A 25417-nucleotide genomic window follows, 5' to 3' on the forward strand; every position below is an offset into this window, starting at 1 on the left:
AACTCAGCCTTTCTCAAAGCTGGTGCTGTTTCCTCCAACAGACACGTACCATGAGGAAAACTGTTTTACTATCTTAGACTTGTCCTCCTTGCAAATGTGATTTTACCTCTAATTTCTTCTTCAGCCCCATCTTCCCTCCCGCCTTTATTCCAAATTGGGTCCTATAAAACTCTTGCCAGCAGCTTAAACATCCATCTCCACTGTCCTGGAGATCTGAGTTCTACCAGCTTTGCCTGTGATCAGCTATCCACTGGCATCTCTTCCCAGCATCTTCCTATATACCATTGCCTGATTTTCACTATATTTGGCAGCCCTTCACGATATACTGATTCAAGCTTACAAATATTTTCTACATCTGATGATGAGAGAGTATACATCTATTTTTCATTCTCCTTGTTGCTTTGTCAAAGAGAAAAGGTAGATCTATCTCTTTAAAATGTCATTTTTTTAGATCCAGGATTTTGGTCAGAAAATTTGTCCTCCATTTTCATTTTAGTATAAATAAATAAGCTTGTATAAATACATATCAGATTAGTAATAACATTAAAAACAAGAATTCAAAAATATTACATGATCACAAAGACTTTCTATGTTAAAAAATATTGAAACCGTTTATAAAAGATTAGTCAATATAAAATGAAATCCTTACTTAAAATATATAAATCTCACTAAGAAAGACATAAATGAACTAAAAAACAGAAAGGACAACTATCATGACTGAGTTTTTACAAAACAAACTGAAAATAAGCAGGACTCTTCAGCTTATAAAAACATTTAAGAGTACAGTTCAACTTCACAAAATCAAACAATTCTGAGTGAGCCTTTGTGCCTTCTCAAATCCTCGAACAAAGGAACTATGCCCCGTTGAACACTGCTATGGACTGAACTGTGTCTCCCCAAAATCCGTATGTTCAAATCCTAACTCCCAATGTGACTGTATTTGAAGACAGCACCTTTACGGAGGTAGTAACGGGAAAGGAGGCCACAGAACTGGAGTCCTGATTCAATAAGATTAGTGTCCATATAAGAAGAGACACCAGAGAGCCTGCTCTCACTCTCTGCCATGTGAGGACACAGTGAAGAGGTTGTCAGCAAACCAGGAAAAGAGTCCTCACCAGAACTTAACAATAATGGCACCCTGATCTCAGGCTTCCAGTCTCCAGAACTGTGAGAGAATAAACTTCTGTTGTTTGAGCCACCCAATCTACAGTATCGTGTTATGGCAGCCTGAACAGACTAAGACAAACATGAAATCAATAGAATCAATAATTCTATGTTTTAAGATGGAGTGTAAGTGAACAGGTTAAAAAACTAGATCTGAACATAAATTATTAATAAAATTTGGAGTATTTTCTTACATTCTAAAGACATCACACAGGGCAAATATGTAGTCAATGGATTAAGAGTTAAACTGGGCATAAAACTACGCTGCACTGGCCACTAATCTGACCCACTATATGACATTACTCACGTTTCTGCTCAACATGAGAGAAAGCAATAATGTTACTGAAATTACTCCCAATGTGCAAGCCAACGGTCATAAAATAAAGTGCAAGAAAATAAACCATTTTCTTCAATTATAGAGGGTTTCTTGACAAAAACAAAGGAATATTCATGACTAGTCAAAAAGACAAGTCCTGCACTGAGTGGCAGAAAATAAACAAAACCAAAAAGGATTTTAAAATATGTCCAGGAGGGCCTGGCTGGCTCAGTCAGTGGAGCATGCGAATCTTGATCTCAGGATTGTAAATTCAAGCCCCAAGTTGAGTGTAGAGATTACTTATAAATAACATATTAAAAAAATAAAATATATCCAGCTTTCTTAATGAGGGTGGCAGGAGGAGGGAAAAGGAAAAAGCCCTCAAATCTTTTCAAGTGCTCCAACTTAAAATAACTCAACTCTCTAATGAGGGTACAATGAGACAAAGGAATGGGATATAGTGAGTAAAACAAATACAGTTACTGCTTACATGTTTAAAAGATCCATAGGGAACTGCAGTGGACCCTGTCTCTTCTAGATAATCTTCCCAGCTTAATTCCACTTCTTCCACACCAGATCCAGCATCTGGAATTAAAATCAAAACAAAAGGAAACAGGTGAGCCCTAATTAAAGAAAACTCAAGGTATAAAAACATAAATTTAGTAACCCTAACTTACACAATTTACTTCACAACAATTGATTTTACACACAAAATAATTACGTTTTTTTTTTAAATGGCAGGTTCCTTTACTGCATTGATTACTGATGAATTCCAACAGCACGGAAGTGTTACATGCGGTCTCCTGCTGGAATCCATCAGGGACTCACTCAAATGCATTATATGAAGCTGGTGAGAGTGTTTTTAACTGTTACAATCACTTTGGACCATCATTTAGTATCTAATGCCAACTATTTGAGATACTTACTTAATAGGCATTTCAAACGTAAATTCTCAACCTGATTCTTCCTTAGTACTCTCCAACTGAGTAAAAGACACCACCACTCTATATTTTGGCTCAATCCAAGAGTGTTGACTTATCCTTGTTTTCCAACTTTTCTTGCACATCTTATATTAAAACCATCAGAAAATTCTGTAGGTACCACTTTTAAAATATAACCCGAATCTAACCACTTCCCATCATTTCTATTGCTCTCTCTCTAGCCCAAGACCTAACCACTATATTGTTCACCTTTTAATCCCAATTATAATAAAATCTAAACTCTTTGGGAGACTGCAAAGGCCCAACATGGTCTGACCTCTGGCTACCTTCCCTGCCACTTCATCCCCAACCAGCCTCTTTGCTCCCTGCACTCAAGTGACCCTGGGATTCTTACTATTCTTCTCTAATCGTGTTCTTTCTTCCAAGCCTCCTCCGCATTCATTTCCTCAGCTCAAAGACTCATTTCCCCAGTATCATTCCCAGCTTCGTTTCGTTCAAGCCTCTCCTCAAACGTCCTCTCTCCAGAAAGGCCTTCCAACAGTACTTACCTAAAGCAGAAACCCCAGACTCCGCTTTCATTATCTTAAAGGCATTCATTTCTACTTGACAGTATGCCATACATCTTTTTATCCTCCCCATTAGAAAATAAACTCTATCAAGAAAGAATTTTGTTTTGGTCACTCCTATATCTCTGTCACAGCAGACTCAATAAATTTTTGTGGAGTGGGCAAAGATTCAGATATTCCAGAATCAAATAATCCCAATTGACATAAACTCTCTAAGAGCAGGGTTTTGTTTCCTGATGTATCCCCATTGCCCAAAACAATGCCTGGCACTAGCAAGTTCACAATAAACAGTTGCTGAATGAGTACACCCTAGGGGAGCCTATGCTTCCCACAAACACAAGGAGGCAAGTACAAGGATGCTTCACCACAGCACTGTTTGTAATAGCACCAGACAAAAGCAATCAGTAGAAGAGCTAAATTACGGCAATTCTACAACGGAGTAGTACTATATAGCAGATGAAATGAATGAACTAGTATTGTCATACATAAATCTCAAAAAAAAAAACCCCACATCGAATAAAAACAGCAGGTGCAGAATGAAAAGCACAAGATACAGTTTAGATTTCAAAGGAAACTTTGCAGTATCATGTTTATAAATGCATGCATATTAATAAGAGTATAAAAACAAAGGTGGAAAGAATATACATCAACTTCAACAGTGCTACCTTTGGAGATGAGAGGAGAAAACAGGATTAGAAGGGAAGTACAAAAGAGGCTTAAACTCTATTAGGTTTTATTTCTTTCAAAAAAAAAAAGGGAAACACATGAAAACATGTTCAACATCATAAAGGAAATGCAAATCAAAACCACAATGAGACACACCTCACACCCACTAGAATGACCGTTATCCAAAAAAGGAGAAAACAAGTGTTGACAAGGATGTGAAAAATTGGCATCTTTGTGCACCGCTGGTCTGGTAATGGAAAATGTTGGGGCCACTGTGGAAAACTATATGGTGGTTTCTCAAACAATGAAAAAATACAATCACCCTATGATCCAGCAATTCCACTTCTGGGCACATACCCCAAAGAACTGAAAGCAGGGACTCAGATATTTGTACACAAAGGTTTGGAGCAATAAGAGTCATAAGAGCCAAAAGGTGGAAGCAACCCAAGTGTTCACAGACAGATAAATGGATAAACAAAAGACGGTATATGCACATGATGGATTATTCAGCCTTAAAAAGGAAGGAAATCTTGGCACATATGACAACATGGATTAACCTAAGGACAGGATCTTGCAAAAGGACAGATACTGTATGATTCCACTTAGATGCAAGAACTAGAGCAGTCAAATCCAGAGAGACATTAAAGAGAATGGTGGCTCCCAAGGACTGGGGAGAAAGGGAGATGGGGAGTTATTATTGTGTAACAGGTACAGAGTTTCAGCTTGGGAAGATGAAAAAGTGCCGGAGATCACTGTGCTGATGGTTGTACAACAACGTGAATGTACTTCATGCTACTGCACTGTACACCTCAAAATGGTTAAAAGGGCAAACTTTGTATTAAGGATATTTTACAGGAATAAAAAAATGGGAACAAATACTGGACAATGTTAACATTAATTCTTCACAGTAGGTACCACAGGTGTTTGCTGTATTGTTTTCCATTCATTTTTATCCATGTGTGTTTGTTATATTGTTTTCCATTTGTTTTTACTTGTTTGAAATGTTTCACCAGAAATGTAACAAGCCAACAAAGACTACACTGGGAGCATCCCGGAAGTATGGGTCAGGAGAAAGTCAATTTCCATTACTAAACCATAATAAGGTTGAACACTCACGGTCCTTAGCCAGGAACCTTCTCCCTCAAACAGCATGCTAATTTACAAATAAAAAAATAAACACCGACTACATTAAAAATAATGAAATAAAGAACTAAAATCTCTCATAAATTAAAAACTACTAACAAGCCAAGAAGAAACAAATAATCTGATAGAAAAATGAGCAAAATACATGAAAAAGAGAATTTATCAAAAAGAAATGCAAATGGTCCTTAAACATATGGAAAGATGTGTAAATTTACTCATTTTAAAAGAAATGTAAATTGAAACTACACTGAGATATCAGATTGGAAAAAAAATTCCAAAGTTTGACAACATACTCTATGGTAAGGCTGTGCTTAAGCAGGTAAAGCACAATGACAAGCCTGGCGAAAGAGGACTTGGCAATACTAGCAAAATACATATGTATTTACCTTTTGATCCAGCAATCCCACTTCTAGGAATCTATCCCAAAGATATGCTGGCAAAAATACAAAAAGACATGTACAAAGCTATTCGTTGCAGTACTATTTGTAATGCCAAGATTGGAAACAAACCAAATGTCCATCAGTAAGGAACTGGCTGAATACAATAAGGTACCTACATCTATATGGCTGTAAAAGGGAAAGATTACTACATACTGATGTGGGATAATCTCCAGGATCTAAGAGACATGACTATGAAGATATATATGTATGTACTCACACACATACTTGTTGATAATTTTTAAATGAACAGAAGAGTAAAATAATAAAAACCAGTTGTATATAGAGGGAAGAATGAAAAGGATGAATAGTATCAGATTGAAAATGGGAATGTTACATAATTTTGATTTTATCACATGTAGATACTTTGTAAAATTTTAGAAACATATTTAAATCAAAAGAAAAAAATTCCAACTGAAACAAATATGCCTGTTGGTGACATAACCACAAGGAAAACAGGATTACTTCATGTCATATTAAAATATAATATCTGACTGCAAACCCCAGTGGAATATATTTAGAGGCAAACACCATGACGAAATTTTAAACCTCACACTGATATTAATACTTGGAATGTTGGTACTGTTGAAAAAATTATAGAAATATTATAGGGTAAAAATAAGTGATGATATTAACATCATTATGAAACAACACAATTCCAAAAGAAAAGAGACACAAGCGTAAAACCAAAGAAGTAAAAGCCCTGCAATTTTAAATTAAAATTGTGAATATAAAACGAAGCCATCTGACTCTTCTCTTCAAAAGATGTGTAGTTTCCGCTATGTCAATGGATAAGGCCTACAAGAAACGACAACCTAGTATCATTGAGCACCCCAGCACCCAGACTGTGGTCTCTAAATATTATATCCACTATCAATAAAAAAGAAAAATACAGTTTCTCTGAGAAATGGTAGATTGTAAGTTTGGGGCAGAAAATGTGCAAGAGGTACCTGGGAATCTCACTGCCCTAGAAAGCAAGGACTGGAACTATCAAAGATACATGACATCACACCAAAAGAACACAGGAACCAATCTGAAAGTATGCTCATTGCTAGAATGGGGCAATTTGATCATCAAATGAAGGATGACAGCAATGGAATCAAACTCATCACGTGTGTGTGTGTGTGTACACGTGTGTTTGCGCATGCACATGCATGCACTTGAAATCCATGAGTTAACAGTAACATTTAAAACAAAACACTGATCAACTTCCTAAATGGCAGAGTAAGTACCTTGGTGAACCCACTCGCCCAGAAAAGTAGCAAAAACACTGGCTAAAAATGATGAAAATCAACTATTTCAAAGTTGTGAAATTAGCTGAAGGCACACAACAAACGGAAAAGTTAACTATTCAAGACAAGCCACTGGACGTGGTTAGAAGAGCAGGGTTGTGCTTTAGGTTGGGACTATTCCCATTCCTCATCCTTCTTCAGCTGAAAATAGAAATTTTAGAATTGAAAATACATAACCATAAGAAAACTCCATAGAAGCCCCTTAGCAGAATAAAAAGGATAGAGGGAAGAATGACTACAATTAAAGACAGGAAAGAAAAAAAATGAAAAGAGTGTGGGACAGCAGTAAAAGATCTAACACTGGTGCCCGCAGAGTCCCAGAAAAAGAGAAAGAGAATAGGGCTGAACAAGTATTTGAAGAAATAATGGCTGAAAATTTTCCAATTCTGGCAAAAGACATAAGATTCAAGAAACTAAGAAAACCCCAAACAAGATAAACCCAAGGAAATATGTGCAAAGACACACCAAGAGGCAAACTTCTGAAAACTAAAGACAGAAAAAAACCTTGACAGCAGCAAGAGAAACTTAAGGTGAATGGAGGTGAGGGAATTCCAATGACAGCAGATTTCTCATCGGAAACCATGGAGGCCAGAAGGCACAGTATTTTTCAAGAGATGAAAGAAAAGAATTTTCTACCCAGAATTCCATTTCCAGCAAAAATATCCTTCAGTAATTAATAGGGAAATTAAGGCACTGTCATAGGAATGTAAAATATTTTATCACTAGCAGATCAACCCTAAAAAAATTCTATAAACAGAAATGGAATGACAGAAGAAGTAATCAGAAAATCAGGAAAGAATAAGGGACAATTTCAAGAGTAAAAATACTGGAAAATATAATACATTTTCCTCCTCCTGATTTTAAATTATGTTTGACAGTTGAGGCAAAATTTAACAGTGTCTGATGTGGTTCTCAAAGTCTGTAGAGGAAATATTTAAGACAATTATAAAGGTAAAGAGATATAAAAGTAGGTAAAGTTTCCACACTTGGCTCAAATTAATAAAATGATGACACCAACAAGTATGCTAAATTATGTACAGATAGTGTTATACCTAGGGCAACCACTAAACAGCCATACAAAGAGATACATTCAAAAACACTATATACAAATCAAAATGACCTGAAAAACAGTGACAATACCAAATGGCAGGGGGGAATGTGAAGAAACCAGATCTCTCATCCATTGCTGGTAAGAATGTACAGCCACTCTGGAAAGTAGTTTGGCTGTTTCTTTATTAAACATATGATCCGGCAATTGTGCTTCTGGGTATTTACCCCAGAAAAATGAAATCTTAATGTACATGATTGCTCACAGCAGCTTTATTGTAATAGCTAAAAACCAGAAGCAACCAAAATGTTCTATAGTAGATGAACAGTTAACCAAACTGTAGTACATCCATGGAATACTACTGAGCAATAAACTGATACATGCAAGAATTTGGATAGCTCTCAAGGGCATTATCTTGAATGAAAAAAGCAAATCTCAAGAAGTCATATACTATGTGATTCTATTTATGTAACATTCTGGAAATAACACAAGAGATGGAGAAGAGACTAACAGTTGCCTGGGGTAAGAGAAGGTTGGGGGACAGGGTGGGGTAGATGACGGGGGTGGCAGAGAAGAGCTCTTTGTGGTAAGGGAACAGTTCTGTATCTTGACTGAGGTGATGGTTATGGGAAGCTACATGGGATAAAATGACAGAGAACTACATATACTTTATACATAGGTCAATTTCCTGGCTTTTATATTGTACTATACTTAGAGCAGATGTAACTAATGGTAGAAGCTGGGTGAAGGGTACACAGGACCTGTCAGTACCATCTTTGCAACTTCTCATGAATCTATAATTATTTCAAAATAACTATCAAAATTAAATTTTTTAAGACGTCTGTTCATAAAAGTTATTTGCTTTTTCAGCAAACATTATGAGGACCGCCTAGTGCCAGGTTCTCTGCTAGGGACAGAGAAAGAACTCACATCTTCAAAGAGCTTCCCGTTCAGTGGTAGAAAGACAAGTCACAACACAGGTAAGTAAGAGAATTCTGCACTATGAGAAATGAATTCTGCTCAGCAAAACCAATACCTGCATCAAGCTGCTGCTCCCCGTTCATTTCCACAGACCATGAGCTGTCTCCTCCCCACGCAAAGGGCAGGCCTTACAGTTCTGCTATGATCTGAAGATTACTTGCAGGTCTCAAGCATCTGCTCAATGGGCATCCAAGGGTCCAAATGAAAGTGCTGGAAAATCAAAAAGAACACATAAACAGCCTGAAGCCCAAGCGTGTTTACTCATTCATAAGACCTGGCACTCCAGTGAGTTAGGAGGGCACATAAAATAGACACCCACTGACAGAAGAGAGGGGATTAGAGAAAAAAATGGATACCTTTCCTAATTTTGGAGACTGTGTATGTAAATGTGTGTGTGTGTATGCATGTGTGTATGCAGAGACTGTACTACCAAGATTTTGATATCTAAAAATCACATGTATATGAATCACTCTTTAACCTTAGATGTAGGATTTAGCACCATGACTCCTACCCATAAAAACCCTAATTCCTAATGAATTTCTGAAGGAAAAAGGTAGTTTTCAATGCTCTGTCTTATCCAGTGAATAAGATTAAGGATATATTACTTTATCTAGTTTTTCATTGTATTTATCTAGAATATTATGCAGAACCAAATAGTATCAACTACATTAGTCTACAGTTACACTTATAAAGGGAACCTCTCCAAATAAGCTTTGAACCCATTTGTTTTTTTAAAACAACTTCATTATAATTCACATACCAAAATTTCCCACTTTAAAAAGTGTATAATGCCACAGTTTTGATTAAATTTACAGAGTTGTGTAACCACCACTATATCCAGTTTTAGAGTATTTCCCTTCCCCTGAAAAAACACTTCATACACACTTGCAGTTCCTCCCCGTCCTGTCCAGGCACAGAACAAGTACCTGACCTTCCCAGGGCTCCACAGCAAGGAGGTAAGAGAACCACGTTTCAAACCAAGCAAAATGTCTATATTCCATGTCCTCAAGCACTACTGTATTTTACTGCCTCTCAATGGAAAGCAACTGAGGGTTTATTTTTTTTAAGATTTTATTTATTTATTTATTTATTTATTTGACAGAGAGAGACACAGCGAGAGAGGGAACACAAGCAGGGGAAGTGGGAGAGGGAAAAACAGGCTTCCCATGGAGCAGGGAGCCCGATGCGGGACTCGATCCCAGGACCCTGGGATCATGACCTGAGCTGAAGACAGATGCTTAACTGACTGAGCCACCCAGGCAACCCTGAGGGTTTCTTTAAATGTAGAAAGGAAATGATCAAATCTATAACGTAGAAAGGAAATGATCAAATCTGTGTTTTAAAAAGGATCCCTCTGGACCCAAATAGAGAAACCATAAGGGAATGACAGCAAAGAAAACATGTAAGCATAAAACTTCTACATGGCAAAAGACACCATAAATAAAATTCAAAGGTAAGAGAGTATATCTTAAAAGCTCTCATCACAAGAAAACAGTTTTTTGGTTTTTTTTTGTAACGATATATGGTAACAGATATTAACTAGACTGACTCTGGTGACCATTTTGCAATGTATACAAACATCGAATCATTATGTTGTACACCTGAAACTAACAGAATATTATTTGTCAATTATACTTTACTAAAAATAAATAAATAAATAAATAAGACCATGGAGATGGGTGAAAATATTAGCAACATATAATAGGTTCATTTCCATATACAAGCTCCTGTAATTCAACAACAAAAAAGAAAAATGGGCAAAATATGTAACTGACCCACATTAAAAAAATCAGAGTTAAAGCTTATAAAAATGTATTCAATCTCATTAGGAATGAGGAAAATAATTTTTAATTATATACGACTTTTTCACCTTTTAGGTTGGTAAGAATTTTAGAACTAAAAAAGTCCAGTGTTGGCAAGGAAGTTGGATGAACGGGAAAACTTCGGAGTACAGATTGGTACCACCTTTTTGGAGAAGAATTTAATGAAAAATAATTTAACTTACAAAGATTTAAGAGACACAAACTCTTTGAGCAGCAATTCTGGTATTAAGAATCTTTCATACAAAACACATGTGTGGGAGGCTTCATAACCAGTGATGCTTGCCGCAATATTATCTTTAATGGTGAGAAACCAGAGACAACCTATGTGTCTACGGGAATGGAATGGCCACATACATTATGATACACCTATACTAGGAAATACTCTACAATCATTAGAAGAATTTAGGTAGATCCATAAAAGCACATGGGAATGTTGTCTACACTGCTGAGTGGAAAAAGCAAATGAAGGACATTATTTATATTAACTTTTTAAAATCCTGTATCCACTGTTTATTTGACTACATTTGTGATTTTTAAAAAAAGATTTTATTTATTTGAAAGAGAGAGCAGGGGGAGGGGCAGAGGGAGAGAGAGAGGGACAAAGAGACTCCCAGCTGAGTGCAGAGCCCAACATGGGGCTCGGTCCCAGGAATCCGAGATCAAGATCTGAGCCAAAGTCAGACACCCAACCAACTGAGCCACCCAGGCACCCCGACGTTTGCGATTTTTAACAAATTGATTTAACTCATTTGTGCAATGGCATCATTTGTAAAAGACGGATAACAGTACTGTACCCACTTCAGAGGACTATGAAGATAAGTAAGACAGTTCGTGAACAGCACTCAGCATAGAGCTGACTACGTGGTAAATGCTGAGTTAATGTTAACTCTATACAGTGTTGACTAATTCAAGTTCCTATGGCACTAACTTAGTGCATCATCTCTACAGAGAACATCCTGTCACTTCATCATGGGTTGATGTAGCAAAGCCAAGGCTACATAAATACCTGTTGGTTCAATAGGCTTTGAGGATGTGATCCACTGCTTATGTTCATAAACTCTTGAATATGCCAGCACATTTTGTGCAGAGAGCCACCTAACGCAAAATGATCACACACACACACACCCCCCCATATATATAAAATAAGTGAAGCTTCAAAGCCAAGGACAAGAGAGAGGTGGGAAAACCACAAGTCTGATGAAGCTGAAAGCTAAGGCTGTGATTTTCTTTTAAAGATTTTATTTATTTATTTGACAGAGAGTGAGAGAGCACAAGCAAGGGGAACAGCAGAGGGAGAGGGAGAAGCAGGCTCCCCACTGAGCAGGGAGCCCCATGCGGGACTTGATCCCAGAACCCTGGGATCATGACCTGAGCCGAAGACAGATGCTTAAATCGACTGAGCCACCCAGGCATTCCTTTTTTTTCCAATCTTACAGCATCACTAAGATTTTAACCAATGAACAATCAGTTCATCATCTTAATAGGATTATGAGAAATAATCTGATGAAGACTTTTGCTGTAGAACATCTGTTAGATCTCTTTATCACTAGTGCTCTCTTTCTATGCAATGGGCGGGGGGAAGCAGTAAAATATCCGGGAGCTTAGAATATGGAAATTTAATTCATTTTTCATTTATTTCCTTTTATTTCATTTACTTCCTATCATATTAAATTGTTTTACTTATCATTGATTTTGGTATTATAATTCCTCTTGTGGTGGGTGACCAGAACACATTAGAGCTATTCATTTAAATAAGTTCTCAGGAACTAACTGATCCAAACCTTGCTCATTTTCTTTAGAATATTTTGGTGAAATACAGTGCCTAGACACTTATAAAGGGCTCTAAGAAGACATACGAAAGCCCTTATGAGCCATACTAAAAGCTAAGTATACAAAATAAGCTTTGAGGTCACACACACCACACACACACACCACAAAACACACACGCCACACACACACACACACGCCACACACACCACACACCACATACACACACACCACACCCACACCACAAACACACCACACCACACACACACACACACACCCACACAAACACACCACACACACGCACACCACACACACACACACACGCACACCACACACACACACACACACACGCCACACACCACACACACGCCACACGCCACACACACACACCACACACACACACACGCCACACACACATACACCACACACCACACATGCATACCACACGCACACCACACACGCATACCACACACACACACACCACACGCCACACCACACACACCAACGCCACACACACACACGCCACACCCACCACACACACACCCACACACACACTATACGCACACCACACCACACGCAAACACACCACACACATGCCACACACACACACGCCACACGCATACACACACCACACACACACCACACACACACACACACACACACACCACATACACCCCCACACACACACCCCACACACACACCCCCACACCACACACAACCACACACACCACACACACTCACACACCACATATACCACACACACACACATATACCACACACACACAAATGAAAATGAAACCCAGGTAGAATAAAATGAAACTGAATTCACTATTTCATTTTTAGAGCTGCATCAGTGTAAACCCATGGAATACTTCCCTTTTGACAGCTCTTTTAAAAGGCCTAAGAGCCATATGAACAACCAGTCTTCACCCTGTTTGAGCTTACACATGCAGTCCACGCCCTAAGCCTCTACTAGGCCAGCTTCATGTTAACGCACTTTGTTCTCAAGGCTAAGACTAAACACTGAGTAAGAGCATTATTACATGGAAAAATTACAATAATGCAAGAGAGATTTCTGTGGGAGAGATCCTCAGCCAAAATGTTCCAACATAAGTAACTTTTAAAGCACTTAGGTAGAAGGAAAGAGACTAAGTGTGGCTCTAGGGCTATGTATCCAGTCCATATAGTCGTTGCAAGAAAATACTTTAATTCAGTAAGTATTTACCAGGTAGTTAAAAGGCAAATTCCCATTGAAATGTTTAAATTTTCACTCCTATCCCTCAACTTAACAGATGGAAGTCGAGTAATAATTTCAAGTATGCTGTTAAATGTGTTAAATGCAAACAATTCAGCAAACTCGATGCTCTATTAGACGGCAGATGCTAGCGGTAGAGTCACTGGACTTCTTTGTTCCCCGACAGATGTAGCTTCCTACTGGCTCTACAACAGTCAAATCATTACTCCCTGACCTCGTACACAGCCTCTCTGACGGGCTACCTGAATTAAATGTTTTGCTTCCATCTGTCAAATGTCAATGTAATTTGATTATTAGGGATAGACATCTTCCATTGTTTCATTAAGCTGTTTATTGCTGTTGCTTTTAACCCACTGCTCCATGTCTAACTAGGGAAATTAAAAAAACAAATTAAGTCTAATAAAGTCAATCTTAGTCACTCACATCGTCTAAATTAAATCTGACCCTAACTTAACTTTTCCATGATTATGTAAACCCAACACAAGGCGCATCTATCGCAGTCACACAAATCAGTACTAATGAATTTATAAAACCAATAAAACAAAACCCAGAACTCAAGAATACCTTAATTTTTTTTAAAAGGTATTCAACGTCACTGTCAGGAAAATGCAAATCAAAACTATGACGAGATATCACCTCACACCTGTCAGAAGGCTATTATCAGAAAGACAAGATAACAAACTTTAGCAAGGATGTGAGAAAAGGGAACCCTCGCATGCATTCTTAGTGGGTATGGGAATTAGTTGCAGCCACTGTGGAAAACAGTATGGGGGTTCCTCAGAAAATTAAAAATACAAATTATGTATGATCCAGCAATTCCCTTCTGGGTATTTATTTGAAGGAAACAAAAACATGAACTCAAAAAGACATCTATACTCCCCTATCCACTGCAGCATTATTTACAAGAGCTAAGACATGGAAGCAACTTAAGTGTTCACTGACAGATGAACAGATAAAAAAATGTGGTATATACCCACATATACACAATGGAATATTCTTCTGCCACAAAAAAGAAGAAAATCCTGCCATTTGCAACAACATGGATGGACCCTGAGAGCAGTATGCTAAGTGAAATAAGCCAAACAGAGAAAGACAAATGCTATATGATTTCACACATGGAATAAAAAAAAAAAAATCAAAACCAAAAAAAACACCCCAAACTCATAGATACAGAGAACAGACTGCTGCTTGCCAGGAGTGAGGGTGGGCAAGATGGATGAGGGTGGTCAATTCCAGTTATAAAATAAATACGTCCTGAAGATGTAAAGTGCAGCATGATGACTACAGTTAACAATACTGTATCACATATTTGGAAGTTACTAAGAGAGTAAATCCTAAAGGTTCTTATCATAAGAAAAAAGTTTTTGTAACTATATGTGGTGAAAAATGTTACTAAAACTTACTGTGGTCATCATTTTGCAATATATTCATATATTAAATCCTTATGTTCTCCTCTTGGATTAATACAATGTTCTATTTATATTTCAATTTAAGACCCTAAATAATGAGGCAGTATTTTAAAAGGGTTGTTGTGAACTAACATGAGAAATTTTTAAGTAAAATATGCCATAAGCATACAATGTAATACTAGATGGCCATTAAAAATTGTGTTAGAGAAATGTTTTTCTTTCCAATCAAAATCCCAAGAAGGTATTTTATTTTAAAATGCTAATTTAAGGGGCTCCTGGGTGGCTCAGTTGGTTAAGCGTCCAACTCTTGGTTTCAGCTCAGGTCATGTTATGGGATCCGCCCTGTGTTGGGCTCCACACTTAGCAGGGAGTCTGCTTGAGATTCTCTCTCTCTCCCTCTGCCCCTCCCCACTAGCTCTCTCTCCAAAATAAATAAATAAATCTTTAAAAAATACATGAAATAAAATAAAAAGCTAATTTAAAAATGCATCTAAATGAGAAAATGTACAACCCAGCCACATTTTTGTAAAAGATGACATTTGATGAGGCTAGTTCCTTCTACCAAATTAAGATAGTATGGTACTAGTGCAAGAAAAGACAAATACATCAATAAAGTAGAATGAGGCTGAGAAACAGATGCATTCATATGAGGATACAGTGGGTGATAAAATGGCATCCCGAATCAATTGTGAAAGGACAAACACACAAAGAGTGTTAAAGAACTGGCTATCCATTCTAACAGGAAAAACACTGGATCCTTACTTCATGCTGCCACATAAATAAATTCCAGGTAAATTAAAAGAGCAAATCATGAAAAACAAGACTCCAAACAAATTAAATTAAAACATAGGGGAATATGGTTTTAAACCCTGGGACAGCATAGACATCTTTAAGCAAGGAAGCCATAAAATGGAACATTTAAAAATACTTAAAACTTCTGATTGGCAGAAAGACACCATAAACAACTTTAAAAACCAAGCCACAGACTAGAAGAAAATATTTCCAGCATATATAATATACAAAGGATTAATAGTCATAATCACAGAAAGCACCAATAAATCACAGAAATAAATCACAGAAAGCATCAATAAAGAAAAAAGGCCAAACCTTTTTGGTTTGGAGGAAAAAAGTCAGGTATAAACAGGAATTTTAGAGAAGAAATGCAAATGATCAATAAGCATATGATCCCAGGGTCTTGGGATTGGGCGCCACATCCCGCTCCTGGCTCAGTGGGGAGCCTGCTTCTCCCAATGCCTCTCCCCCTGCTCCTGCTCTCTCTCTCTCTCTGTATCTCTGTGTCTCAAATGAATAAATAAAATCTTTAAAAAAAAAAGCAGATGAAAATATGTTCAATGTCAAGGGCTAAAATGAGTTATTTCTCACTCAGATTGGCAAAAATAAAAGATTAGTAACATCCAATATAGGTGAAAATATATAAAGAAATGGTTGCTGTCATTACTAGTTGAAGAGTACAAATGGCTACAACACTTTTAGAGAGAAATTTTATTCCATTGAAAACTTTAACTTGCATTCTCTACAACCACACAATTCCATTTCCAATATCTATTTCAGAAAAATACCCAAAGAAAATAAAGAAATAAGTAGCATAACATTTTTAAAGAAAGAGATGAAATTGTTGTCTCTTCCAGGGCATACAGGGAGAAACACCCCCATGTGTATGATGCAAGGGCCTAAATGTGTGCTTGAATACTGTCTACACTAAGGGAGAAATGACGATCTCAACAGCCATCAGTAAATCAGGGCACCTCCCTAACATGAGGGCTAAAAAGAACACAACAGTTTCACAGGGACAGAGCTTATATTGGGGGTGCTCCAGTTTTGGAAATAGACAGTAGTTTATACATATACAGGCATACCTCATTTAATTGCAATTCACTTGACTGTGCTCTGCAGACACTGCAGTTTTTACAGATTGAAGGTCTGTGGCAACCCTATGTCGAGCAAGTCGATCAGCGCCACTTCTTCCAAGAACATATACTCACTTTGTGTCTGTGTGTCACATTTTGGTAATTCTGGCAATATTTTAAACTTTGTGTTGTTACATTTGTTATGGTGACCTATGATCAGTGATTATGACTTGCTGAAAGCTCAGATGATAGCATTTTTTAGCAATATTTTTAAAGTAAGGTATGTACACTGTTTTTTGGAGACATAATGCTACTGCATACTTACCAGACTATAATATACTGTAAACATAACTTTTATATATACTAGGAAACCAAAAAATTCCTATAACTCACTTTATTGCAGGATTTACTTTATCAGGTGGTCTGGAATGGGATGCACAGTCTAAGGTATGTCTGTATCTGTATATGTATGTATATTCATAAAAAGAATATATACACACAAAATTATTTCTACAGGTACAGATATACATGTGCAGAAGGCTTTAAAATGGTCTGGAAGAATACATCCAAGTTGCTATCAGTGGTTATGAGACAGACTCAGGTACAGAGCAAAAGGGAATTTTTGCTTTATCTGCACCGGATAAATTTTTTAGGATGACAATGTATTCATATGTGTATTTCTATGACTTAAACTTTTATTTTTAGAGAAAGAAAATGTATTTATTAAAATGGAAATTTATTCATTTTTTCAACAAATATTTACCAGAAACCTATGTGTTTGGCCCTGTAAAAATGTTAGAGAGATGTCAGTGAAGCAGGACAAAGACCTGAAGGAGCCATGGAAGGAAAGAGCATGCCAAGCAGAGGAAAAAGCCAGCCCAGAGGCTGGCAGTGAGAGCACAGGAGCTGATTCCAAGAACAGCGAGGGGACCGAGAGAGCAGAGGCCAGAGAAGCAAGGGAGCAAACAAGAGAGGGCAGCTGGACATAAGCCACACCACCTGCCACTCCCACCGCTCTGGGAGCATCTCGTGCCTGCAGCCCTAAAGGAACGATGGTATTTACCAGGGACCCTACTCCTCTGGGGGTGATAATACATGAAGGCAATGCTGGTGGCGAATGTAAAATGCTGCAATCACTTTGAAAAACAGTCTGGTAGTTCCTCAAGACATTAAACATCAAGTTACCATATGACCCAGCAATTCCACTCCTTGGTGTATTTCCAAGAGAACTGAAAACATGTCCACACAAAACACGCAGAGGAAAGGTCACGACATAACTCATAATAGACAAAAGGTATGAAACAACCCAAATGTCCATCAACTGATGGATGGATAAATAAAATGTGGCACATCTAATACAATGGAATATTATTCAGCCATAAAAAGGAATGAAGTACTGATACATGCTATAATTTAGATAACTTTGAAAATATACCAAGTAAAAGAAGTCAAACATAAAAGGCCACATATTGGGAGGTGGGTGGGGGGAAGGGGCAATTGGGTAATGGGCATTAAGGAGGGCACTTGATGTAATGAGCACTGGGTGTTACATGCAACTGATGAATCACTAAATTCTAGCCCAGTAACTAATAATACAGTATATGTTAACTAAATTGAGTTGAAATAAAAAAAAAATCTTTTAAAGAAAAAAAAAGCCACAAAATTAAATGTATTAAATGCTTCCATTTGTATAGAATGGCCAGGACAGGCAAGTCCATTGAGACAAAGATAGATTAGTGAGGCTGCCAAGGGCTAGAGGGAAAGACTAATGGGAAGGGACTACTACTGCATACAGAGTTTCTTATACGGGCATTGAAACATTCTAAAATTAGATTGTCATGACAGCCATACAACTCTGAATAAAAACCATTCAACTGTATTGTACACCTGAAACTAGTATAACATTCTATATCAACTATACTTCATCAATTAAAAAAACCACTCTGTACTACTATACACATTAAATGAGTGAATTTTATGGTATATGAAATATATCTTGATCAAGCTGTAAAAAAATAAAGTCATCTTAAGAACACAACTGTGCTTTTAAAATAACATTATTTCTTGGGGCACCTGGGAGGTGCAGTTGGTTAAACGTCTGACTTTTGGTTTCGGCTCAGGTCATGGTCTCAGGGTTGTGGGATCGAGCCCCACCTTGGGTTCCACACTTATCACAGAGTCTGCTTGTCCCTTTCCCTCTTCTTCCCCTCCCCCTGCTCTAAGTTAAATAAAGTCTTTCTTTTTTAAACAAAATTCACATTTTATTTAGGTTGAAATAAACAAAATTGATTTTCTTCACCAAAAATAACAGCAATATTTTCTGTATTATTCCTAGATAAACCACAAAACACTTATTTTTGTAGGTTTTCCCGGTTTTGTTTATAAATCAAGATGAGGCAGTAGATATAGTCATGGAAAAAGACAGAGGAAAACAGACAAATCAGTTGTCAGTATCCATGGCCTCTGACCCTGTCTTGACCATGAACAGAGGTGTTCAACATATTACCTGCTAAAAAGCTTATGAAGACGTGGGTGTTCTACATACACTTGCTAAAGAGCTTATGAAGATGTAGGCTCAACAAAGGAATGTAAACAGCAACAATCCAATGTGGAACAACAATGGCAGGCTCTCCCATTCAAACTTCAACTGTAACTTGTTCCTTTAAGTTTATTTGATAAAGACAAAATCTCTACTGCAATCCTTGCCTGGCAAGCTCATGTGTTTCTCTCTCTGTGTCTGGTAACTCCCTTAACTGTCCATTACAGATTTTTAACATACTAACACTCCTACTATTCAAAGGTCACTCTGAGCTTCACTGTAACATTTTATAAAATGTACTCCTTCCTCCCATACTTCTTCAAAATCTTTATCTTCTAAAAACTGATAACTCAATACCAGACAACTGGATCCAGTGACAATAAATGTTTTATCTAAAATGACTTAACTAAAACAATTCCCAAGTGCCATTAGCAGAGATCCCACAGAAGTGTAATGTGGCACTTCTAATGCTATCTTCTGAAACAGGTATGTCTCCAAAGCATGAAGAGTTTAAACAGGGGCCATTTAAATAGGCAGATTATCAATGGCTAATGTACTCAATGAGAGATCGACAGGTCAAGATATTCAGTGATTAGGTGGCCTACATACACCTGACAGCTTTTCCGTAAGATGTTTCCAAATTTCTTACAGATTTTTCCAAATATCAAACATAAGAGAAAGCCTACCTTAAAAGACTTTTAGGTATTTTCAATGGTTTCTGAGATATCTGTAGGAAGCTCTGACTTAGTTGTATAGAGTTTGATATATGTGTCCATCATTAAATCCAGATCATGTTTTATATCAAAATTTATGTTTGGCAAAGTCAAGTTACTTGACCTTTGGTCTGTCAGAGTGTTCCTCGGATATGCTCTGAGATGCTTTTGCCCATTTTCATAGCATTCATTCTCACCCTTCATCACAGGAAGAATACAGAGGACTTTCAGCAATGCATAAACACTAGGAAAACACTTGATGTCTGGTAGATGCAGGGCTTCATAAATGGTGGATGGAAGCTCTCTGTCTTTCCTTCGATGTTTCCACTTGATTCTCCAGCCACGCAGCTCAGCTGAGAGTGTGTCGGGATTGGGCAAGTCACTTCTGTACATGTCAGCATGGTGCTCATCCGATGTGTTGAATTTGAGCTGTCCCATGACAGAGGGTAGAAGAGATAAGCATTTAAGAGCTTTGAGGTGCTGTTCTGAGAATATATCTTTCAGTTCCTGAATAATGTGTTCTACTGTTGGAACAGCTAGAGTTTCTTTATAGTGACTCTCAGAAGTGAGCTGAGATTCCAGGTTACCTTGTTGGGCTCTGAGGAATTTCCCAGGGAGTTTCATCTGAACATCAAGCTTAGTTGCCAAATTTGTGGCTTCTTCGAACCAAAATTCATGATAAACCTCAATATTTTCCATCACTTCATCATTTAGTGAATGCAGCACTGCAGTCAAGCTACTGGCTGCAAAGAAGACATCAGAGGTTTGCCCTTGAAGGTTTTTCCCAAAGGCTCTTGTAAAAGAACATTTTTTTTAATAAATTTTTTTTAAAGATTTTATTTATTTATTTGACAAAGAGACATAGTGAGAGAGGGAACACAAGCAGGGGGAGTGGGAGAGGGAGAAGCAGGCTTCCCCGCGGAGCAGGGGGCTCGATGTGGGGCTTGATCCCAGGACCCTGGGGTCACAACCCGAGCCGAAGGCAGACACCCAACGACTGAGCCACCCAGGCGCTCCAAGACAGAACATTTTTAAGAACAACAATGGTAACGATGAAATCAAAATCTGTTACTGCACTACAGAGTACAAAAGCTCGACCAGCTGTATAGTTATTCCATGTAATATTTGTATCTCTATTTATACCATCTAAACATAAAACAAGTGCTTGTAGGAGGTCCACTAAAATTTCAAAAGCATCATGCCTGCCTGTCCACTTGAGAATGGCAGATTTCCTTCAGTTCTTTACCCTTTTCCTCATTGTTCTAAAGAGGAGAGAAATTACATTGTCAAGCTCCAAAAGCAATTGTGGAGATCGATGGAAGAAAGAACAAACTTCCTCAATCGTTCCCAACGCAACAGATACTCCCACAACAGGCACTGATTTCGCCAACCACATATTTAAGGCACAGGAAGACCAAAGTGTGTAGACAGCTTGGGGATATTTCTCTAAAAGTCTAGAAGCAACGACTTTCATTTTGGAAGAAAATCCACTGGACACAATGTAAGCCTGGCCACGACAATACTCCATGTTTAACCCCCACCTCTCAGTTACCATCGTGTGAAATTTTACAGCCAAAATTTCTACATCAGGTTCATAAGGCAAGAAGCCCACAAATTCCTCTCTCAGGTTAGGAGATTCATCAACAAACCTCACCAACACAGGCAAGTGTTCTTCCCCTGCTATGTCCACTACGTCATCACCAGTGATGATAGAAAAGAAGTGGGCGTCTCTCACTTTCCTGAGGGTCTCCTCCCGAATGAATGCAGCTCTCACAGATGTCTAGCATCTGTTTCAGCTGTGTTTTCGAGCACAACAATGTGTTAACTGCTGTTGTCTCAAAGCGCTTTCTCAGAACCTCTTCGCCAGAATGTATCCAGCACTCCAGCAGTGCTTGGAAGTTATCCAGAGTAAAGGGACCCTCTGGGATTTCATCAGTTTCATGCCCATCCAGAGGTATGTTTTGTTTTCCCATAAGAATCAAAATTTCAAAGATTTTAAGTATTCTTTGTTTTCTTTCTCTTCAAGGCTTAAAGGTAAAATGTCTTCATCCTGTTCTCCACCCCCTTCTTCTGCACTGGGATTCTGAGCGTTGTTGTTATTTCTTTATGTTTTGGTTCCTGTTCAGAAGTTTCATCCATTTTTTTTGTTTCAGTGTCCTGATTTCATCTTCACTCAATTCTTTTGTTTTTCTGTGTCTACTATGTGGATTGTTCAAATGACTGGTAAGATCAAATATTGTTGGTATTGCATTATCTCGAAGAACTGTACTATAAGGACTCTCCCAATGACTTCACAAGTATCTGCTTCAATTAATTTTGAGAAATAAAATAACCCAATCATTCTTTAGTTTTCTGATGCCTCTGCAAAATGTATAATTCTACAGATCAGAGGTCTCAAAGTGTTTGGCACACAATCGATAATGTTTATTTAGTTGATCAGGTATTTTATCTTCTAAGTCCACTCTCCTACAATTCTCCACCCACTTCTTGGCATCTGGCCGGATCCCGAGGGAACCTGAAAAAGGCCGGGTCCGACTGCGTGCTCTTCCTCACATATCGTCGCCCACCCGACGGCCGGCCCAGCCCTCCCCTCCCCGCCTCCTCAGGGCAGCCCGCCTGCCAGTCAGGGCCGGGGATGGGGAGCCAGGCTGGCTGGCCGGCTCGGCAAGACCAGCAATAAATAAAAACTTTAAAATAACATCATTTCCATTTTCAAATACAGAAGCCAAAAACAAAAAAGAGACAAGAAATCTGGGTACCATTAGGATATGCAACAGAACAAGGAGAATTTAGCTGTCATTGGTTTGTATTAGTTAAAGGAATGCTATGCTTCAACGGATAAATTCCAAATTACAGTTGCTTAATCCAATAGCTATTTCTCACTCAGAGATAGTCCAAACAGGTGTTCCTGATGAGTAGGTACCTGTCCTCCACATGGTAATTCATCAGGCCAAGCACCTTCTACCTCATAGCTCTGCATCTTCAACACAGGCTCCCCAAATCATCGAGTGTAGGGGGATCATTCATGGAGGTTTCCTTGATCCAGGCCTTCCACCCACATTCTATTGTTAGAATTCAGTCACATGGACCCCATCTGACTACAAGGGAAGCTGGGAACTGTAAAGTAGCACTTCCCACCATTAAATATGAATGTTTAGAATTAGTACTACCATTTTTTAGAACTTACATTAATAGATAATATCAGTGATTTTGTTTAAAGAAGGCTCTATGAGTCAACAGTAGTGATACTAATGAACTGCCATGGAATTGCAATTAGTCAATAAATATTTACTGAGCACATACTATCTGCCACATACTATTCTAAGTAAACAAACAGAGGGAAGGAAAACCTGCCCTCATTGATCTTACAATCTAGTGTGGGAAGACAGATATTGAAGGATAAAGTATGCTGAATGACAATAAAAGTTAGCGGGGAAAATGAGGCAAGGAAGGAGGACACGGAGTTATTACTTTCAAAAGAGTAACCAAGGCCTCAGTGATGAGGTGACATTAGCCAACACCTAAGGGAAATAAGGAAGTGGGTACCTGGGGAAGAACATTCCAGAGAGAAAGTGCAAAGATCCTGAAGTGGGAGCTTGTGTGGCACTTTCGAGGCCACTGCTGTTGGAGATCAAGGCAAAGATGCTTAGGAAATGAGCTCACAAAGGTACCAGGCACCAGATTATATACAAACATGTAGGCTGCTGTGAAGATTTTGGTTTTGAGGAAGCCACTGGAGGATTTTGAGCAGAGGAGAGACGTAATCTGACCTATCTTTCAAAAGGATCACTTGGCAACTATGTTGAGAACAGACTGTTAAGTGAGCAAGAGCAGAAGCAGGAAGACTAATAAACAAGATCCTGAAACAATCCTGGCGAGTGTGCTAGTGGCCAGGCCCAGTGGTGAAAAGGGTTTGAGAAGGGTAGAAGGGCGCCTGGGTGGCTCAGTTGGTTGAGCAACTGCCTTCGGCTCAGGTCATGATCCTGGAGTCCCGGGATCGAGTCCCACATCAGGCTCCCTGCTCAGCGGGGAGTCTGCTTCTCCCTCTGACCCTCCCCCCTCTCATGTGTGCTCTCTCTCTCTCATTCTCACTCTCTCAAATAAATTTAAAAAAATCTTAAAAAAAAAAAAGAAGAAGGGAAACTGGATGTGGGGTGTGAGAGAAAGAACAGGGTCTGGGCTGACTCCAGTTTTTTGCCTAAGCAACAGAAAGGATGAAACTGCCCCTTGGGGGTAAAATCTGACGGAGGAGCGGTCTGAGGAAGAAAAAGCAGGGGTTTTCAATAGAAAATCAACCAATATGATTAATTTCTTCATTATTAAAGGTTCACTCTTTGAGTTTTCAGGAAAACTTTTTACCATCAACAAAAGTATAATTATTACACTCTTTATATGAATAGCGTTCCCAATTTATAAGCTATTTCCAAATGCTATACTTCATTCAAGCCTAATAAAAACTTTTCAAGGGATGCCTGGGTGGCTCAGTGGGTCATGATCTCTGGGTGCTGGAATCAAGCCCAGCGTCAGGCTCCCTGCTGCTCAGCAGGGAGCCGCTTCTCCCTCTCCCTCTCCCCCCTGCTCATGCTCTCTGATTCTCTCTCAAATAAATAAAATCTTTAAAAAAAAAAAAAAAAACCTTTAAAATAACTAGAATGGCTTCTATCCTGATTTCACACCTTGGGAACCTTCTTGTCAGCTTCAGTCCTGCTCTCATACTACACCTTTTTTTCTAGGTTTACTGATCATCCATGAAAGCATTTTGTCACACCAATTCAGTAATGTATGCTGTTTTATTGTTTAAAATCCTAATTTCAAAACCATAAACTTCCCATTAAAACCTCAAGGTCAATTTTTTAACTCTTCTTTATTACATGTCTTTCAAAAATGTCAAGCATAAAGAATTTTTAAAAACTGATTCATACTGTAATGAAGTTGGAGATCTCACACCAATTTATAAATCCTTGATTCACAGTTTTAAGTATGACCACTTCACAGCCTGTTTCCTTAGCAATTGCTAATTAGTACCAGAGTACCAGGCACCATTTCTACACCAGATACCAAGATCACTAAATCATAGTTCTGAAATCACCTTTCTTGTACCAAGATATGACAGAAGCATTTAAAGATCAACTCTATAAGCTGGAGAAATGGCAGATCTTTTAGAGTTCAAATATTATCACAGTTTTCATGGATTATGGGCTTTATTTATAGGATCGAGTTACATGAGCACATGTTGAAACAGTCAATGTCTTGCTCTGATTAAATAAGGAAGTATTTGATTCACCAATATAAACACTGCCAAATATGTACCCCTTTCAACAGTATTATAAAATCATTACATGAATAGACTATGTTTGGTTATGAAAGCCTTGAAACTTCTGTAATCTCCTAGTAGCTATTTCTCAGCCTCTTCATGTCAAATGACAGTTCAGAAATTTCATGCCTACTCAACAGATGCTTGTTAGCCATTTATCTAAAAAAAAGAAGTA

General features: G+C 38.2%; 1 protein-coding gene across 1 annotated transcript in view; it reads right to left on the minus strand.

Annotated features, from left to right (window-relative positions):
* Positions 1–25417, minus strand: part of SFMBT1 (Scm like with four mbt domains 1) — a 127854-nt gene that overhangs the window by 49661 nt on the left and 52776 nt on the right. Inside the window, 2 exon segments of the mRNA XM_035727794.1 lie at positions 1971–2065; positions 8610–8764. Of these exon segments, the coding sequence (XP_035583687.1) occupies positions 1971–2065; positions 8610–8637 (123 nt within the window). The 5' untranslated portion in view covers positions 8638–8764.

This window comes from Zalophus californianus, chromosome 1 (genome assembly GCF_009762305.2).
Source record: "Zalophus californianus isolate mZalCal1 chromosome 1, mZalCal1.pri.v2, whole genome shotgun sequence".
Taxonomy (NCBI): domain Eukaryota; kingdom Metazoa; phylum Chordata; class Mammalia; order Carnivora; family Otariidae; genus Zalophus; species Zalophus californianus.